The 20,395-nt window shown below is 47.2% G+C and overlaps 1 protein-coding gene across 3 annotated transcripts in view; it reads left to right on the forward strand.

Annotated features, from left to right (window-relative positions):
- MYH10 (myosin heavy chain 10) overlaps nucleotides 1-20,395 on the forward strand; it is a 124,747-nt gene that overhangs the window by 6,901 nt on the left and 97,451 nt on the right. For 2 of the 3 annotated variants that reach the window (XM_056550217.1, XM_056550219.1), the window contains exons 1-2: nucleotides 8,635-8,771; nucleotides 19,906-20,276. In XM_056550217.1, coding sequence (XP_056406192.1) covers nucleotides 19,932-20,276 — 345 coding nt within the window. In that variant the 5' untranslated portion in view covers nucleotides 8,635-8,771; nucleotides 19,906-19,931. Of the gene's footprint in view, nucleotides 1-8,634; nucleotides 8,772-19,905; nucleotides 20,277-20,395 lie in introns of those variants that run through there. The other variant, XM_056550218.1, reaches the window with a different exon arrangement.

Here is a 20,395-nt window from a genome sequence, read left to right on the forward strand (position 1 = left end):
CAGCCAATAGGCAGAGGGACTCATCTGTATCCTGCAGAAAAAGCATGATCCCTAGTCTCTAAAATAAGAAAATCCCCAAATAATAATAAAAAAAGTCATAAAGCCTTTTATTAAAGCTGGGCGACATCCAACATGGCCGACATTACAATATCTCCCAAGGATTGTCACCCATCGATATGGTTGTGGAGGAGCTTTTAACGGGTAAGTAGACAAATTTGCTGTTCTGAAGACCAGAGTGCCAACTGTATGATGTGTAATGTTGGCCACATTGGTGGTCTTATTGCCTTCTACAAAACTAATGTGGTTTACGACCCATATAGCCAACCTTGTACCTACCTCCGAGGTTACCACATGGTTATGTGGATAGGGGCAGATGATGTATTGACAGATCTGTCCGACTGGGTGACTAAATGGCAGCTGTATAAAGAAAGGAACGTTGAAACCAGTGTTTACTGAGTCAAGAAATGGGACATAGAAAATTGGGTAGTATGGGATTATTAAAATATGGTGAAACAGCGCCATAGATTGTGTCTCGTATTGCAGCTCAGCTCAACTAAAGGCAACGAGTCTGAGCTGCAATACCTCACACAACCTGTTGACTGGGGGTGGCGCTATTTCAACAATTTTTTTTAAATCTTGAACTATTATGGGGACTTTTTAAGAAGCAAGCAACATCCATCCATTGAACAGATGATCAGCCTAGAACACGCTAGTTCCAGCCATCACCAGTGAGTAGCTCAGTGTTTACCAACCAGGGTGTCTTCAGCTGTTCCAAAACTACAACCCGCAGCATGCCCGGACAGCCTTTGGCTGTCCGGGCATGCTGGGAGTTGTAGGTTTGAAACAGCTGGAGGCACCCTGGTTGAAAAACACTGCAGTAGCTAAAAACTAGATGGAGTCATTCCTATTCTCACCTCCTACAGATCCTGTTCCAAGTATTTGGTTAATCGTGTCACTTCCCCCTCTCTGGAGAGAGAGTCACAGCATTGAATCTCATCACTTTGGCTGCTGCTTCTGATTTTCCAGATCTTAAAGCTTGACAGAAATAGCCGTTGAGCAATTTGTGCCGGCTTCAAATAGTGATATATATATATATATATATATATATATATATATATATATATATATATATATACACATACATACATACATACACACATACACACACACACACACTGCGTAAAAAAATAAAGGGAACATTGAGATAACCCATCCTAGATCTAAATGAACTAATCGTATGAAATACTTTTGTCTTTCCATAGTTGAATGTGCTGACAACAAAATCACACAAAAATGTAATGTATCAACCCATGGAGGTCTGGATCTGGAGTCACACTCAAAATCACAGTGGAAAACCCCACTACAGGCTGATCCAACTTTATGTAATGTCCTTAAAACAAGTCCCAATGAGGCACAGTAGTGTGTGTAGCCTCCATGTGCTCGTATGACCTCCCTACAACGCCTGGGCATGCTCCTGATGAGGTGGAGGATGGTCTCCTGAGGGATGTCCTCCCAGACCTGGACTAAAGCATTCGCCAACTCCTGGACAATCTGTGGTGGATGGAGCGAGACGTCCCAGATGTGCTCAATCGGATTCAGGTCTGGGGAACGGGCGACCAGTCCATAGCATCAATGCCTTCCTCTTGTAGGAACTGCTGACACACTCCCGCCACATGAGGTCTAGCATTGTCTTGTATTAGGAGGAACCCAGGGCCAACCGCACCAGCATATGGTCTCACAAGGGGTCTGAGGATCTCATCTCAGTACCTAATGGCAGTCAGGCTACCTCTGGCAAGCACATGGAGAGCTGTGCGGCCCCCCAAAGAAATGCCACCCCACACCATTACTGATCCACCGCCAAAGCGGTCATGCTGGAGGATGTTGCAGGCAGCAGAATGTTCTCCACGGGTCTCCAGACACAAAACTAAAACCCTTATTATTTCCTATATGGGAATCAGGTCACTGTAATGGCCAAATAAGCATAAGGATTCCCTTCATGCCCTTATTGCCCTTACCAACAACATAAATCTCCTTCGATCTCATGAGATGACTTTGTGCCCAGCAATGGTCTTGGAAAATTAAACTCCTTACAATCCATCATGTTCTATGTATAGTCCGATGTATCTACATGTATTATCATATGGATAAGTATACACCATGGCATCTATCCTTGTATGATCACGGTCAGCGTCATCCTCCTGAGCAGCGCTCTTATATATAACCAGATGCTCACCCACTGTATATTTATGAATGACTAAAAAGCTATGTAAACAGAATGACACATGAGACGCAAGAGAATATGACCCGATCTTGCTTCATGGCCCATCTAAGATCCGGCAGAGATTTGTGGGGTCCGTGCCAAGTAGTGGATGAAATGGATCCTGGAGGCAACATCAGTTTTCTCCCCTGTAAAAAAAAAAGTACATGAAGTGTGACAGGATTATGATACACCAACATGTGGGGTACAGAACAATGACACACTGACACTTGGGGTACAGGATAATAACATTTGGGCTACAGGATAATAACATTTGGGCTACAGGATGATAACACTTGGAGAACAGGATGATAACACTTGGGGTACAGGATAACATTTGGGCTACAGGATAATAACATTTGGGCTACAGGATGATAAAACTTGGAGAACAGGATGATAACACTCGGGGTACAGGATGATAACACTTGGGGTACAGGATGATGACACTTGGGGTACAGGATAATAACACTTGGAGTACAGGATGATAACACTTGGGGTACAGGATGATGACACTTGGGGTACAGGATGATAACACTTGGGGTACAGGATGATGACACTTGGGGTACAGGATGATAACACTTGAGGTACAGGATAACACTCTGGGTACAGGATAACACTCGGGGTACAGGATAACACTCGGGATACAGGATGATAACACTTGGGGTACAGGATGATAACACTTGGGGTACAGGATAACACTTGGGGTACAGGATGATGACACTTGGGGTACAGGATGATGACACTTGGGGTACAGGATAACATTTGGGCTACAGGATAATAACATTTGGGCTACAGGATGATAACCCTTGGAGAACAGGATGATAACACTCGGGGTACAGGATGATAACACTCGGGGTACAGGATGATGACACTTGGGGTACAGGATGATGACACTTGGGGTACAGGATGATGACACTTGGGGTACAGGATGATGACACTTGGGGTACAGGATGATAACACTTGGGGTACAGGATGATGACACTTGAGGTACAGGATAACACTCGGGGTACAGGATAACACTCGGGGTACAGGATGATAACACTTGGGGTACAGGATAATAACACTTGGGGTACAGGATGATGACACTTGGGGTACAGGATGATGACACTTGGGTTACAGGATGATAACACTTGGGGTACAGGATAACACTCTGGGTACAGGATAACACTCGGGGTACAGGATGATGACACTTGGGGTACAGGATGATAACACTTGAGGTACAGGATAACACTCTGGGTACAGGATAACACTCGGGGTACAGGATAACACTCGGGGTACAGGATAACACTCGGGGTACAGGATGATAACACTTGGGGTACAGGATAATGACACTTGGGGTACAGGATGATAACACTTGGGGTACAGTATAATGACACTTGGGGCACAGTATAATGACACTTGGGGTACAGGATGATAACACTGGGGGTACAGAATGATAACACTTGGGGTACAGGATGATAACACTTGGGGTACAGGATGATAACACTTGGGGTACAGTATAATGACTCTTGGGGCACAGTATAATGACACTTGGGGCACAGGACAAGGACACTCTGATACTTGGGGTAAAGGACAATGACAAGCTGACGTGTGTCAATAGACCTGCGGTCAGGCCGTAATACAGACATGCATGGTCCCCACAAGGAGGATAGGAGGGGTAGTGTAAGACAGCTGAGAGCAGTAGTCACCTGGACAAAGTCTATGATGATGTCACGAATGTCTTTGCAGCTGGTCAACCCTGTGCACTAGTACAATTTCTGTAAATGGTGTTTTTTTTTTTTTGGGGGGGGGGTTCTGCACCATATTGGATATCCTTGACTCTGGGGGACAGGTGAGTGAGGTGTCTGAGGATGTATCTGGGATGATGTGGGTGAGACGGTCCAAACACACTGGTAACTTGCAAACAGGGATAAACTTTACTGTGGGGCACTGTGCAGAATCCATTAAGTTCTCTATTATAGGACAGGGTTAAGAAGCTACAGTTGTCACACTTCCCTTTTTGAGTTGCTTTATGAGGAGTTTTACTAACTAAAGTCTCTAGATATGCTTTTCGCACTTTGGTTGCTAGTAGTGATGGAGAGACACAGCCCAATTAGGTTATACTCTGCTGTGGGGAACCTACATAGGTTGGTCCTCTGTATTGCAAATACTTTAAGACTTTACTCATGGTTCACAGAACGATTCCCTATTGCAGGGCATACACTAAAGACGGGTGTGACCTGACAGCTGCGCTCTGACTCTGGTTGTAATCCCACAAAAAGATTAGCATGAGCAGAAGGGTCCTTGCTCAGCCGTTTCTCACTTCTGACTGGTTAGAAGATAGACCTTTGACATGGCTGAGAATTCATTACTAGATATCAGCCAATGGCTGCCGGCTACAGTGATTTAATCAGGGACCACACTACGTTGGTTTTACCTAGTATGGCCATTTTCCAACTGCGCCTCTTAAAGGGGTACTCCGAAGGATAAGGGATAACATGTGTGATTGCAGCCAGACCCCCTGCGATCAGACATGTTATCCCTTTTCCTTAGGAGTACCCCTTTAAGAGGTGCAGTTGGAAAATCGTGGGGATCTCCGTACTGGCGCTGTGACGTTATGGCACGGAAGCCTGGGGCTTCCGTGATTGTGACATCATTCCCCGCCTCCTCCATTCATGTCTATGGGAGGGGGCGTGACAGCTGTGTTCGTCGGCCATCCGGCACTGGACAGAGTTCCCTCCATGCTCAGAATGACTGGGGTGCCGCGGCAGAGAACGAGGGGTCCCCAGCGGCCGGAACCCTACGATCAGACAAGTTGTCCCCTATCCTTTGGGTAGGGGATAACATGTCTAGCAGCGGAGTACCCCTTAATTTCTGTCCGAGGTATACATAGGGTGACTCCCCAACATATACCTCCGACATATCCCTTAATCCTATATCTATAATGGATACTAACGGATGACAAACATGATGGGGGAGGGGAGGTATGAAGTCTATTGAAAAAAATAAATTTTGGCAATGCACCTTTAAAGACGGAATCTTCAGAAAAACATGGCCGCTATCTTCCTAAAACAGCGCCATGCCTGTCCATGAGTTATGCCTGCTATGCAGCTCTGGTTTACTGGAGTGAATGAAGCTGAGCTGCAATACCACACACAAACAGGTTTTTTTTTTGAGGAAAGCAGCCATGTTTTTCTAATCCTTATTATGTCTTGTTTCTAAATGATAGCCCTGTACAAATAGGGACTGTCTTAACAAAATGGCGGCTACCAGTTTTCCTTTTATACCAGTGGTTTCAAACTGTGGCCCTCCAGCATACAACTCCCAGCATACAACACCAGATCTAAGATGTTAGCCAGTAGTACACGCATTGATAATTCCTCCCTTACTTCTCTGGCTAATCACAACACATCCTGGGCTTAGAATTTATGTCAGTGTTTCATCACCAGTGTGTCTCCAGCTGTTGCGAAACTTCAACTCCCAGCATGCCTGGACAGCCAATGGCTGTCCAGGCATGCTGGAAGTTGAAGTTTTGCAATATCTGGAGGGCCACATTTTGAGACCACTGCCTGATACGGTTCATTTCTCACAGATACGCATCGTAAGCTATTGCCCATTTAAGTGACAGTAAAAATTAGGCCACGTGTCATAAATAAAAGGGGAGACCAGCCGACCCAGATAATCGAAGTGACAGTACGACACACCACCAGCACTGCAGCGATGGCTCTGTTACCGCCATACTCTGTCTGTGAACCTACATACATATAGTGACGTCACCATGTCTCACATGGTCTCTGACTAAACTGTTGTGATGTTTGGGAAACGTGGTCATAATTGCATTGTGTAAACGGCGTGCATGTGATGGATTTTGGTAGGGCCGTGAAGCTATTACATTAAATGTTAAGGGGGGTGTCACATGACCAAAATCGTGCGCAAATCCCACGATACGACCAAAGGTGACTTGCGGGTGTGTGACCTGATGATCGCCACCACATTCTGGCTAATGAAATTTAATAGGGGGTCACTTTCAGGGCCGGCTTCACCTAAGGGCAAAATAGGCAGCCGCCTAAAGCGTCCTCTTGATGGGGGCACTGTTTTGCCCTCCGCAAGAAAGTTATTTCTCCACGTCTTAAAGGACATCTGTAGTGCTCTGAACTTTATCCCCTATCCGAAGTACAGGGGATAAGTTTTACATTGCGGGGGTCTGAGCACTGGGGCCCCCGCAATCTCCTGTACGGGGCCGCAGCAATGTACAGGAAAGGGGGCGTTCCGTCCCCGCATGACGCGGCAGCCGGCACGCCCCTCCATGAATCCGATAGATATACATGGAGAGCTGTGCCGCCTGCCGCGTCATGCGGGGACCGAAGCCCCCTTTTCTGTACATTGCTGCGGCCCTGTACAGGAGATCGCGGGGGCCCCAGTGCTCAGACCCCCGCGATGTAAAACTTATCCCCTATCCGAAGGATAGGGGATAAAGTTCAGAGCACTACAGATGTCCTTTAAGTAAGGTGGGGCGTGTCAATGGGAGGAGTCAAGGAGGCAGCAGAATTAGCTTTTGCCTAGGGTGGTAAAGATCCTTGCACCAGCCCTGGTCACGTTGCGACCAGCAAGAGGCTGCAGCGGTGACCATACAGTTGCCAGATATCCATTCAAGATGGACTTCTACTTGCGGTGGTAACCCTGTTCACCTCTTATTAGGCTGAAGCTACAAGGCGATTTTGTTGCGACAGGGGTTGCGTGAACAAAAGTCGTTGTGGGGATGCACCAAGACCCAAAAGTGGCAGCAACCAAGATTAAAGGGGTACCCCTATCCGCAGGGTATAATTAACTGATCGCGGGGGATCCAGCACCCGGCTCTGAATGAGGAGCATGTGTGGTAGACTGCACGTGCTTCATTGATTTCTAGGGGAGCTCCGAAGAGACTCGAGTACAGCGCTCGGGCATCATCGGAGTTCCCATAGAAATGGATGGAGCCTGTGTTATCCAGCGGTAAACGACACGTTCTCCAAACTAAGCCAGATGGGGTCCCATTCCAGAGAATGCAGGGGGTCCCAACAGCCGGACCCTCATGATCAGTTACTTATTCCCTATCCTAGAAAGGGAGGAAAAAAAAAAAAAAGATGCGGGGCGCTCTCTGGCGTAGTAAGTTTTGTACCTCGTGAATAGAAGAAGAGAGATAGAAAGGACCCCACCACCACACCTGTGCAGTGGTACTGACCTCTAAGAGCAGTGCGGCATATATGGCGCGGCTCTGGAGTAGTGTGGGGTGGGTTATTACAGCTTGCTGCTTGGTACCCCCTTGTCTGTTACACCCAGGGCAGGGCAGGGCCAGGAAAGAAGCTATATATAAAGGAAGTACAGAAAATGCGTGGGTTCTGTACCCAAGCGCTACTGTTAAGTTGAGTCGGTAGGCCAATAGGTACACAGGATGCTTTTTTATTTCATTGGTACATAAAAAGTACAACTGGACAACGCGTTTCGGCGTGCTCTCACGCCTTCCTCAGGTCCACAATATAAATTTTGTGGCGTCCAAATTCACAGGACCCCACAAAATTTATATTGTGGACCTGAGGAAGGCGTGAGAGCACGCCGAAACGCGTTGTCCAGTTGTACTTTTTATGTACCAATGAAATAAAAAAGCATCCTGTGTACCTATTGGCCTACCGACTCAACTTAACAGTAGCGCTTGGGTACAGAACCCCCGCATTTTCTGTACTTCCTTTATATATTCCCTATCCTGCAGTATTCCTTTAATTTCTTACGACTTTTTTGGCCTCTTGTGGGGCGCAACGTGACCCCATTTGGTTACCGTGGATGCAATGCAGCGCGATCCGCACATTGTGACGAAGCAGATAGTCAAAATCGCGGTGTAGCCCCAGCCTTAGCTGTGACGCAATATGGGGAGGGGGGCACTAAGATCTTAATTTCATTGTCGCAACGTTCTACAGTGATTAGGTTGCTAAAAAATTGTGCAAATTATATGGTAGCATGCTTGAGGTTGCTATGCGGACGTAGACCTTATACAGTACAAATTCTGTGATTTTCTACATAATGGGGTCCACCATGAGGGGTAAACAAATAAATTAAGAGGGACATGGAGGAGACATGGAGACCTGCCTGTATTCTAATCAGCAGTACACCCACGTGGGGCTCACACAGCTGTCAATCAAACATGCGCATTCCCGGTCCAAATGTCCCCGCCTACCCTGCCGGATTCCATGGAAACCACATTAGCCAATAGGAACGCTGAGTTAATGATTGACAACCGCCTCCAGCCTCTTTCCTGCAGGAGAGGGCGGGTGAAAGAGAAAAAAAGGATGGAGAGGGGAGCGAAGTAACGGTTTCGGAATGATTGACGGTGCCGACAGCCAATCACAGCACAGAATGGGGGTGGAGAAGAGACGGTGTGGGCCAATAGGATAGGCGTAAAGGTTAGAACGGCTCCGCCTGGTGTCGGTGGGCGTGGTTGCCGAGTTGACGGGCTGGTGGTTACCGGGAGGCGCAGAGACTGAGCGAGGGAGCCCAGGAGCCGCCGGTAAGAGGGGGAACGCGGGCTGGGGGGGCTCCTGCCGGGGTATCGTCATGATATTTGTGATATTATCCGTAATATGATTGTATTACCCCACCCGGGGTGGTCAGAGCTGCCCCTCATACTCCAGCGTTACCCGCTCCTTCATAGTGTCACCTGGCTGTGAGTTATGTGGTACAATATACCTCAGTGCCCAGATAATGCCCCCTATTACCCCCACACTACACCAGCACAGCCTACTAATACCCCATGGTAATGCCCCTCACTAATACCCCAAGGCAATGCCCATCACTTATACCACATGTATGTAAAAACCATGGTAAGACCCCTTATGTATGTAATACCACAAAGTAGTGCCCCTCACTAATACCCCATGTATGTAGTACCCCGACCCCAATGCCCCTTCTCTTCCACCCTATGCCCAGGTTATGCCCCTTCTCTACCACCCAATGCCCAGGTTATGCCCCTTCTCTACCACCCTATGCCTAGGTTATGCCCCTTCTCTACCACCCTATGCCCAGGTTATGCCCCTTCTCTACCACCCTATGCCTAGGTTATGCCCCTTCTCTACCACCCTATGCCCGGGTTATGCCTCTTCTCTACCACCCTATGCCCAGGTTATGCCCCTTCTCTACCACCCTATAACTAGGTTATGCCCCTTCTCTACCACCCTATGCCCGGGTTATGCCCCTTCTCTTCCACCCTATGCCGAGGTTATGCCCCTTCTCTTCCACCCTATGCCCAGGTTATTCCCCTTCTCTACCACCCTATGCCCAGGTTATGCCCCTTCTCTACCACCCTATGCCCAGGTTATGCCCCTTCTCTACCACCCTATGCCCGGGTTATGCCCCTTCTCTACCACCCAATGCCCGGGTTATGTCCCTTCTCTACCACCCAATGCCCGGGTTATGCCCCTTCTCTGCCACCCTATGCCCGGGTTATGCCCCTTCTCTACCACCCTATGCCCGGGTTAAGCCCTTTCTCTACCACACTATGCCCAGGTTATGCCCCTTCTCCACCACCCTATGCCCAGGTTATGCCTCTTCTCTACCACCCTATGCCCATGTTATTCCCCTTCTCTACCACCCTATGCCCAGGTTATTCCCCTTCTCTACCACCCTATGCCCAGGTTATTCCCCTTCTCTACCACTCAATGCCCAGGTTATTCCCCTTCTCTACCTCCCTATGCTCAGGTTATTCCCCTTCTCTACCACACTATGCCCAGGTTATTCCCCTTCTCTGCCACCCTATGCCCAGGTTATGCCCCTTCTCTACCACTCAATGCCCAGGTTATGCCCCTTCTCTACCACACACTGCCCAGGTTATGCCCCTTCTCTACCACACTATACCTGGGTTATGCCCCTTCTCTACCACACTATGCCCAGGTTATGCCCTTTCTCTGGTACCCTGTTCCCAGGCTATGCCCCTTCTTTGCTACTTTGTGTTTGGGTTATGCCCTTTCTCTACTAACATGTGCCCAGGTCATGCCCCTTCTTCACTACACTGTGCCCGGGTCATGCCCCTTCTTTACTACACTGTGCCTGGGTAATGCCTCTTCTTCTCTTCTACCCTGTGCCCAGGTTTTTCCCCTTCTTTACCACACTGGTGTACATGTGCCCAGGTTCTTCTCTTTTTCCCTGTATCCGGGTTATGCCCCTTCTCTACTCCCTTGTGTCCAGGTTATTCCTCACCTATAGTACCCTGTGCCCAGGGTTATCGTTTCTACTACCCTTTGCCCAGGTTATGCCCTTTTCTACTCTGTGCACAAATTATGCCTCTTCTTCATTACACCATGCCAAGGTTATACCCTTTGCCTGTTCCACTGCCAATAATTCCTTAACACTTGTTTGCCCCCTTTGCCAAGATGCTTTGTTCCCTGAAACCCCTTGTCTTAACAATTGCCCCTTGAAATACCAACTTTACATGTTAAGGAGCCCAAATGTTTTTTTTCCTACTCATGCCACTCAATAATAATAATATGCCACCTCCAGGTATGTTGCCAGGTGATGCCAACCCTTAGGGATCAGCTTAAAGTGGCACTGGTTTCCATGTTGGTGCATTGTTTTCATTTCCAATAAAAAAAAAAGCCATTGTCGTTGCACTTGGCAATGCCAAGGTGTTTGCCCATTCTTCATGTCCTCCCTGTAATCTATGTATGTAGGTTGCAGTATTATGTATAATGTGTTGTGTATTGAGACATTGAGACACCTCAACCCCCCCCCCCCCCCCCCCCCGCAAAAAAGAGAAAAAAAGTCTTTACCCGGCCTCTTCCAAAATAAAGTGTTAAAGTAAAGAAGAACAAGATGAAGAGGTTAACTATTTCTGCTGTGAGATGAGGTGCGTGGGGATCTGCCAGGGAAGATGCCATGCTGCTGACTGGTACTCCCTCCTCATTCATTCAGTTATACTGGAGGCGGCCATGTTTTGCTTGCTGCAACACAGAAAGGGTTAATGAATTGGCCATATGGTTAACTCGCTGGATGCCTTCAAGGGCAGCTTGATCTTTACCCCCCCCTTCCTTAGTCTGGTGCCCATGTGTCTCGGGCCTGCGAGCAGTGCTGTCGTCTGCATGTGGCGGGCACTTAGCGGGTTCCATCACTAGCCCGGGCATTTGTCTTATCCCCATCCCCGCTGCAGAATATCTCGCCACCGCTGCAGGCCGATGAATAAATCAGGGGCACCACCCAAGTCTCTGCTATCGAGCTGTTGTTTTCAGCCCCGGATGGTGGGTTTGCTTGACCTTGTTTAGGCAGGGGGAGGGGACGGGGCGGCATGAAAGGGGTTAAGTCTGAGAAACAAGTGTGGAGAACAGTTACCCGGCGCTAGGTGGGCGGCTGCTCAGATCTCTTATTGCAGCAGCTCCCAGGGAACAAAGAGCCTGTCTACATCATGACTTGCAGCTTCCATGCGCTCAGTCAGTCGTCCTCTGCTCTGTCTAGCCCCCTCCTCTTTATCCCCCCCCCCCCCACTACACACCAGCCTGCCCACATCCTACAGGAACCGAACCACCAGGCCCAAGACCCTCGCCCCATGCCATAAACCCTCCACCCTGGTACTGCCCCAAATATCTGCACTGGCTTTGTCTGCAAGAAGGCAACTGCAGCAGCCGCACGCTTCCCATTGCATTCGGGTCTTGGGGGCCATTCCTAGGCGTATTAACCTATGTAATGTCTGGATCCAGATTATTAGGTGGCGGTATTATTATGGGAAACGTTGCCCTGTATGTAATCTTCCCACAAGACCCCCCCCCCGACCCTTTTATAATCGTCATTGTTAAGAGCTCGGATGCAAATTTTATAATCAAGGTGGATTAATTCTTCTTCTTTAGAAGTTTTTTAATTCTTCTCATATTCTGAGCTCCCCTGCTGCTCGGGGAGGATGTGATCCAAGTTATAGGATGATGGATTTCACCAACGCTATTATTGCTGCAGACAGTAGGGGTGTTACCTGGGTATATAAGCAGTGCAGGAGCGAATAGGGGGTATTACGGGGTGGGGGTTGTTTAATTAGGAACTGTTGTCTAGGGATGGGGCATTGGTAGAAGGGTATAAGCAGCATATGAAGTATCGTAAGACTGGTTGATGATCGTCAGGTGGCATTCTTATTTTATAATGTGCTATACCACAAGGATTTTTTTGGGCATTCAACCTCTGTGAACCCCCCCCCCACCCCCAGATCTCAAAAATGATGGAGAAACCCTTTAGTATAGCACTGCACCAATTGAAGTCTTCTCTGCATTGTGGTGCTTCTAGCCATCTAGTTGTGCAGGGGATGGCACCATTAAGGGTGCGTTCATTTTTGACCGTGTCCGGTTTTCAGTTCATTCCAAAAAAAAATAAGGATACAAAATCGAAAATCAAGTGAATGGAGTTGTGATTGACAGCCCAGGCACGTCACGACGTCACGCTCTGCTCTATGAAGTCTCGTACAGGCCCAGAAGTAGTGATATCCCTGGGCATGACGCAGGTTCTGAGTTAGCTCAAGACTTCGGGGAGCGGAGCTGTGACGTTGGGCGGTGCCAGGGAGGTCAGTCACATAGGTCAGGGACGTCAGTCACATACTCGTGATACCAGCCCATAAGGTGGTGACTACACGCCCATATGACTGCTTGTATCTAATTAGCATACCGTGCCGGATACTTTTAAAACCCATTTTCTACACTATGATAGATGGGCAGGAGGACATACAGTCATGGTGAGGATCCTTATTTTGCCTCCATATAATTTGTTGACACTGGTTATATAGGGTAAAATATTCATTGGGTGACCCGGAGCGACACTTTGCATGGACGCAGCACTCTGGATTTATTACCTTTGGTACCTCCATTGATCCTAAGAAAGATGGGGACACAATGTTAGTGTAGCAATGTGTCCACATCTAAGTTTGCCCCCTGCACAGCTGGTTGTCCGAGGGTCATTGTACAGGAAACGAAAATGTGGCCCCCGATCAAGTGCACAACAAGGGGGCAAGGTGCAAGTGAGATTTAAGAGGACACATCGATACGTTCACGAACTCTGGGACTCCACAGATCCTGAAGTGATGTTCAATCCTAACGCTACGCTATTACTTGAAGACATTGGTCTTCAGACTCTGGACCTCCAGATGTTGACAACCTTAGGGTATACAGTGTTACCAGGCTTGGATGAAATGTATGTGGTATGAATATAATTTGAGAAGGGGCACATGGTAGTTTGCTAACGGACCCGGGGGGACATTGTGCCCGATGTACTTGGTATATCTAGGACTAAAGAACATGGGGGGGAGATTTATCAAAACCTTTCTAGAGGAAAAGTTGCCCATAGCAACCAATCAGGTCGCTTCTTTCGTTTTTGAAAAGGCCTCTGAAAAATGAAAGAAGCAATCTGATTGGTTCCTATGGGCAACTCGGCAACTTTTCCTCTGGACAGGTTTTGATAAATCTCCCCCATGGTTATGTGTTCTTCACTATTGGCGTTTCCGGATTGGGATTCTGGCTGGTCACTTGCAGGGTGGATTGTGTCCAGTGCCTTCGCTTCTATGGTATTACCTACCAGATATATCTATTAGGGATCGACCGATATCGAGTTTTTAGGGCCGATAGCGATTATCTGTGACCTTTCTAGCCGGTAACTTATACCGATATTCCGGTATAGGTTATCGGCTATAGAACCCCCCCCCCCAGAAGCAGCTGCAGATCAATGAATCAATCAATGCTGGAGGATGTTGCAGGCGCAGATGAACTGCAGCGGCTTTTGCGGGGTCAGAGACCGCCGCTGTAGCCCGCTTCTCTCCCCCTGTCTGTCCTGGGTCCTCCCTAGTCCAACCACCAGCGCCGCTGCCCCATTGCCTCCCCCATCTCCGGTTTTATAATTACCTGTTCCCGGGGTCCGCGCTACTTCTGGCTCCGGCGGCGTGCTGAGCTGTCACTGTGCGCACTGACGGTGACGTAGCGTTGAGGACGTTACTCATCATTGCGCTACGCAGCGCGCAGGGCGTCGCAGGAGCCAGAAGTAGGGCAGACCCCGGGCCCTGGGAACAGGTAATTATAAAACCGGGGATGGCGGAGGCAATGGAGCGGCGGTGGTCTCGAGGCGGCGGGGCATTATCGGCATATCGGCAAGGTATTACCGATAATGTCCAAAATCATGAATATCGGCCGATAATATCGGGCAAACCGATAATCGGTCGATCCCTAATATCTATTGCATGGATGACCCTGAGGCCACATCACCCATAAAGCATCTGAGAAGCAGCCTCCTAGTGAGGCCCATAACCAGCTGACTAATATGCCAGGTCCATGGCCAACTTGGTCCCCGATCATCAGTAATCCATTGTTTAAGAATATTGCTTTTTCTAGAACTGAAAGGAAGGAAATTCCAATACAATGATCTTTAGCATCTTGGGCGTCTTGTTGTTCTTGACCCCAGCTTGGTAGTAAAGAAGAAGATAACCCACTAAAATGTGTCATGGACAAGTTCTTAAACAAGATGTCAGCCCACCCTTCCAGATATCGTAATGGACCAGAATTGGAGCATTTGAGCCTTGGGCACCTTAGTGAAATTTAGATGAATTTTCCCCACAAATTTTTGACCTCAGTTAGGTAAAGAGATGAGCTGAAAGGGGTACTCCACTGGCCACTCCACTGTTCCGGGGAGCAGGTCACGCTTCTCGTGACATCACAGCCATGCCCCCTCAATGCAAGTCTATGGGAGGGGGCGTCACACCCCCTCCCATAGACTTAAATTGAGGGGGCGTGACTGTGACATCAAGAGGGGCGTGGCCGACCCCCACTGTGGGAAAACAGTGTTCAGAACATTTAGTTCTGAATGCTGGTCAGTGGAGTACCTCTTTAAGGCATTGGAAGACTATGACAAAAAGTTGTCCAGCTGTTACGGACTCAGTAGGCAAATGTGGGCGCAGTGGATGCCAGCTGTCCTATATATTGATTTAACTGGTTACTCGTCTGGGGAAAGGGTAGTAAGGGTGAAGTTCAAGGAGATGATGTTATGGTTCTGTAGTGGCCTCGATGACACACACCAAAGGCTTCCTGTAGTTTACAAGGGTCCGTGTGTCTGTGCCAGGAAAGAAGCAACAGGTGAAGTCATTAGTCACCCAGCAATAATCATACTGGATATAGTCTTCCCTTATTACGAAGTACATCCCCTACTGTGAGACAGCAAAATCCAAGTAGGATGTCTCCTGAGATGAGCTAAACCTTGGCTCGGGTTGATTTGGATGTCATACACTGCTCAAAATAATAAAGGGAACACTTAGACAACACAATGTAACTCCAAGTCAATGACACTTCTGTGAAATCACACTGTCCACTCAGGAAGCAACACTGATTGACAATCAATGTCACATGATGTTGTGCAAATGGAACAGACAACAGGTGGAAATTATAGGCAATTAGCAAGACACCCCCAATAAATGAGTGGTTCTGCTGGAGGTGACCACAGAACACTTCCCAGTTCCTATGCTTCCTGGCTGATGTTTTGGTCACTTTTGAATGCTGGCGGTGCTTTCACTCTAGTGGTAGCATGAGACAGAGTCTACAACCCACACAAGTTGCTCAGGTAGTGTAGCTCATCCAGGATGGCACATCAATGCGAGCTGTGGCAAAAAGAGTCTGTCTGCTGTGTCTGTCAGCGTAGTGTCCAGAGCATGGAGGCGCTACCAGGAGACAGGCCAGTACATCAGGACATGTGGAAGAGGCCGTAGGAGGGCAACAACCCAGCAGCAGGACCGCTACCTCCGCCTTTGTGCAAGGAGGAGCAGGAGCCAGAGCCCTGCAAAATGACCTCCAGCAGGCCACAAATGTGCATGTGTCCACTCAAACAGTCAGAAACAGACTCCATGAGGGTGGTATGAGGGCCTGACATCCACAGGTGGGGGATGTGCTTACAGCCCAACACCGTGCAGGACGTTTGGCATTTGCAAGAGAACACAAAGATTTGCAAACTCGCCACTGGCGCCCTGTGCTCTTCACAGATGAAAGCAGGTTCACACTGAGCACATGTGACAGACGTGACAGAGTCTGGAGACACTGTGCAGAACGTTCTGCTGCCTGCAACATCCTCCAGCATGACCAGTTTGGCAGTGGGTCAGTAATGGTGTGAGGTGGCATTTCTTTGGGGGGGCCGCACAGCCCTCTATGTGCTTGCTAGAGGTAGCCTGACTGCCATTAGGTACCGAGATGAGATCCTTAGACCCCTTGTGAGACCATATGCTGGTGCGGTTGGCCCTGGGTTCCTCCTAATACAAGACAATGCTAGACCTCATGTGGCTGGAGTTTGTCAGCAGTTCCTGCAAGAGGAAGGCATTGATTCTATGGACTGGCCGCCCATTCTCCAGACCTGAATCGGATTGAGCACATCTGGGACGTCTCGCTCCATCCACCACAGACTGTCCAGGAGTTGGCGGATGCTTTAGTCCAGGTCTGGGAGGACATCCCTCAGACCATCCGCCACCTCATCAGGAGCATGCCCAGGCGTTGTAGAGAGGTCATATGGGCACGTGGAGGCCACACACACACTACTGAGCCTCATTTTGACTTGTTTTAAAGGGATATTCCAGACAAAACCTTTTTTTATATATATCAACTGGCTCCGGAAAGTTAAACATATTTGTAAATGACTTCTATTAAAAAATCTTAATCCTTCCAATAGTTATTAGCTTCTGACGTTTTCTGTCGAACTGCTCAATGATGATGTCACGTCCTGGGAGCTGTGCAGTTCCTATGGGGATATTCTCCCATCATGCACAGCTACCGAGACGTGAGTCATCAGAGAGCAGTTAGACAGAAAACAACAACTCAACTTCAGAAGCTAATAACTATTGGAAAGATTAAGATTTTTTAATAGAAGTAATTTACAAATCTGTTTAACTTTCCGAAGCCAGTTAATATATAAAAAAAAATTTGGCCTGGAATACCCCTTTAAGGACATTACATAAAGTTGGATCAACCTGTAGTGTGGTTTTCCACTGTGATTTTGAGTGTGACTCCATATCCAGACCTCCATGGGTTGATACATTGGATTTCCATTGATCATTTTTGTGTGATTTTGTTGTCAGCGCATTCAACTATGTAAAGAGGAAAGTATTTCATACAATTACGGTAGTTCATTCATTCAGATCTAGGATGTGTTGTCTTAGTGTTCCCTTTATTTATTCGAGCAGTGTATTTATTCACATAAGTGATGCCTTTTCAAGATTCCTAAACTACAAGGTAAAAACATAGAATTCATGTACAAGAATATAACTACAATAAAGATGCTTCTATTTATGAGATCATAAGTCTAATGCTGCCTCCTATATACAAGAATAACTACTATAATACTGCCCCTATATACAAGAATATAACTACTATAATACTGCCTCCTATATACAAGAATATATCTACTATGTTACTGCTCCTATATACAAGAATATAACTACTATAATACTGCTCCCATATACAAGAATATAACTACTATAATACTGCCCCCTATATACAAGAATATAACTACTATAATACTGCTCCCATATACAAGAATATAACTACTATAATACTGCCCCCTATATACAAGAATATAACTACTATAATACTGCCCCCTATATACAAGAATATAACTACAATAATACTCCCCCTATATACAAGAATATAACTACAATAATACTGCTCCTATATACAAGAATATAACTACTATAATACTGCCCCCTATATACAAGAATATAACTACAATAATACTCCCCCTATATACAAGAATATAACTACAATAATACTGCCTCCTATATACAAGAATATATCTACTATGTTACTGCTCCTATATACAAGAATATAACTACTATAATACTGCTCCTATATACAAGAATATAACTACTATAATACTGCCCCCTATATACAAGAATATAACTACTATAATACTGCTCCTATATACAAGAATATAACTACTATAATACTGCCCCCTATATACAAGAATATAACTACTATAATACTGCTCCCATATACAAGAATATAACTACTATAATACTGCCCCCTATATACAAGAATATAACTACTATAATACTGCTCCTATATACAAGAATATAACTACTATAATACTGCTCCCATATACAAGAATATAACTACTATAATACTGCTCCCATATACAAGAATATAACTACTATAATACTGCCCCCTATATACAAGAATATAACTACAATAATACTTCTTCCTATGTAAAAGAACATAGACCAACAAGAGATTATGGGGTGGGGGTAGGTTCATCAAGACCTGGGCTAAGGAAAAGTTGACCAGTTGCCAATAACAACCAATCAGATATTTTATTTTATTTTTAAGAGACCTTTTAAAAAAAAGAAGCGATCTGATTGGTTTCTTTGGGTAACTGGTCGACTTTTCCTCAGCACAAGTCTTGATAAATTTCTCCAGAAGAGTAGCTGTAATGTAAATATATCCCCTATAGCAGTGGTCTTCAACCTGTGGACCTCCAGATGTTGCAAAACTACAACTCCCAGCAAGCCCGGACAGCCAACGGCTGTCCGGGCATGCTGGGAGTTGTAGTTTTCCAACATCTGGAGGTCCACAGGTCGGAGACCATTGCCCTATAGGGCTGCTGAATATACTGGTGCCAGGATTATTTGGTGGATATACAGTGGTCCCTCAACATACGATGGTAATTCGTTCCAAATGAGCCATCGTTTGTCGAATCCATCGTATGTTGAGGGATTCGTGCAATGTAAAGTATAGGAAGCTGTACTCGCCTGTCCCCGCCGCTCCGCTCCGGGCCTCCGCTCGGCACTCCTGGTCTTCTCCGGTCCTCCGCTGTCTTCCGCAAGGCCTTACTGGGCCTGCGTAGCGACGTCATTACGCCGCTGCGTACGCCGTTCCTATTGGATGACGGGACAGCGTGCGCAACAGCGTATTTACGTCACCGTAGAGGGCCGAGAAGACACCGGAGGACCAGCGCTGGACCCGGAGGGCACCCCGGAGCATCGTGGAGGGGTAAGTAATACTTACCGCACCACACGGGGAACATTAAGCTGCTATCCGGCAGCAGCTTTAGCATTTTGCGCTGCCGGATAGCACTTAATGCGATGGCCCCGACATAAAAAAGCATCGTATGTCGATTTGATCATATGTCGGGGCCATTGTAGGTCGGGGGTCACTATATACAAGTTTCTAATGTGTGATGATCACCTTTTTATAGCCACTGCTTTCATATAATGTAACAATAAAGATTTTTTTGTGAACTGAAACATAATTTTTTTTTCGACAAGTTTCGACAATTTTTTTTCAGTATGAATTGGTGAATCTTAAAGGAGTAGTTCAGTCCTGAAAAACGTATCCCCTATCGTAAGCATAGGGGATAAGTTTCAGATCGCGGGGGGTCCCATCTGTCAAATCTCCTGTACGAGGCCACGGCAGCCCGCAGAACAGGTGGCTGACACGCCCCCTCAATACAACACTATGGCAGAGCCGGAGCGTTGCCTTTGGTAATCTCCGACTCCCCCCCTCCGCGATCTGAAACTAAGGATAGGGGATACGTTTTTCAGTACTGGACTACTCCTTTAACCTAAGGTCTGCAGAGCCAATGTATCTAATCGTGTTAGCTGTGATACTGTCTGTGTATCTAACTGTGTCATATGTAGTTACAAGCTGACTTGTGCCTTCTTTCCTCAGGTGATTCCCAGAGACTCCAAGTCACAATGTCTCAGAGAGTGGGGCAGGATGACCCCGAGCGATACCTCTTCGTGGACAGGGATGTGGTCTACAATCCAGCCACGCAGGCCGACTGGACGGCCAAGAAACTGGTGTGGGTGCCGTCGGAACGGCACGGGTTTGAGGCAGCCAGCATCAAGGAGGAAAGAGGCGACGAGGTGGTGGTGGAGCTAGCCGAGAATGGAAAGAAGGCCATGGTGAACAAAGATGATATCCAAAAGATGAACCCACCAAAGTTTTCCAAGGTGGAAGACATGGCAGAGCTGACGTGCCTCAACGAGGCCTCCGTTCTGCACAACCTCAAGGATCGCTACTACTCGGGCCTCATCTATGTAAGTGCCTGACTCCATCTTTACTTATATTCTGAGCAGGAATGTGGATGTTCTTTATCTTCTGGGTAAATAAACTTGGTCGCTTTCTTCCAAGAACAGCGCCACCCCAATTCATAAGT

This window comes from Hyla sarda, chromosome 13, assembly GCF_029499605.1.
Source record: "Hyla sarda isolate aHylSar1 chromosome 13, aHylSar1.hap1, whole genome shotgun sequence".
Lineage (NCBI taxonomy): Eukaryota > Metazoa > Chordata > Amphibia > Anura > Hylidae > Hyla > Hyla sarda.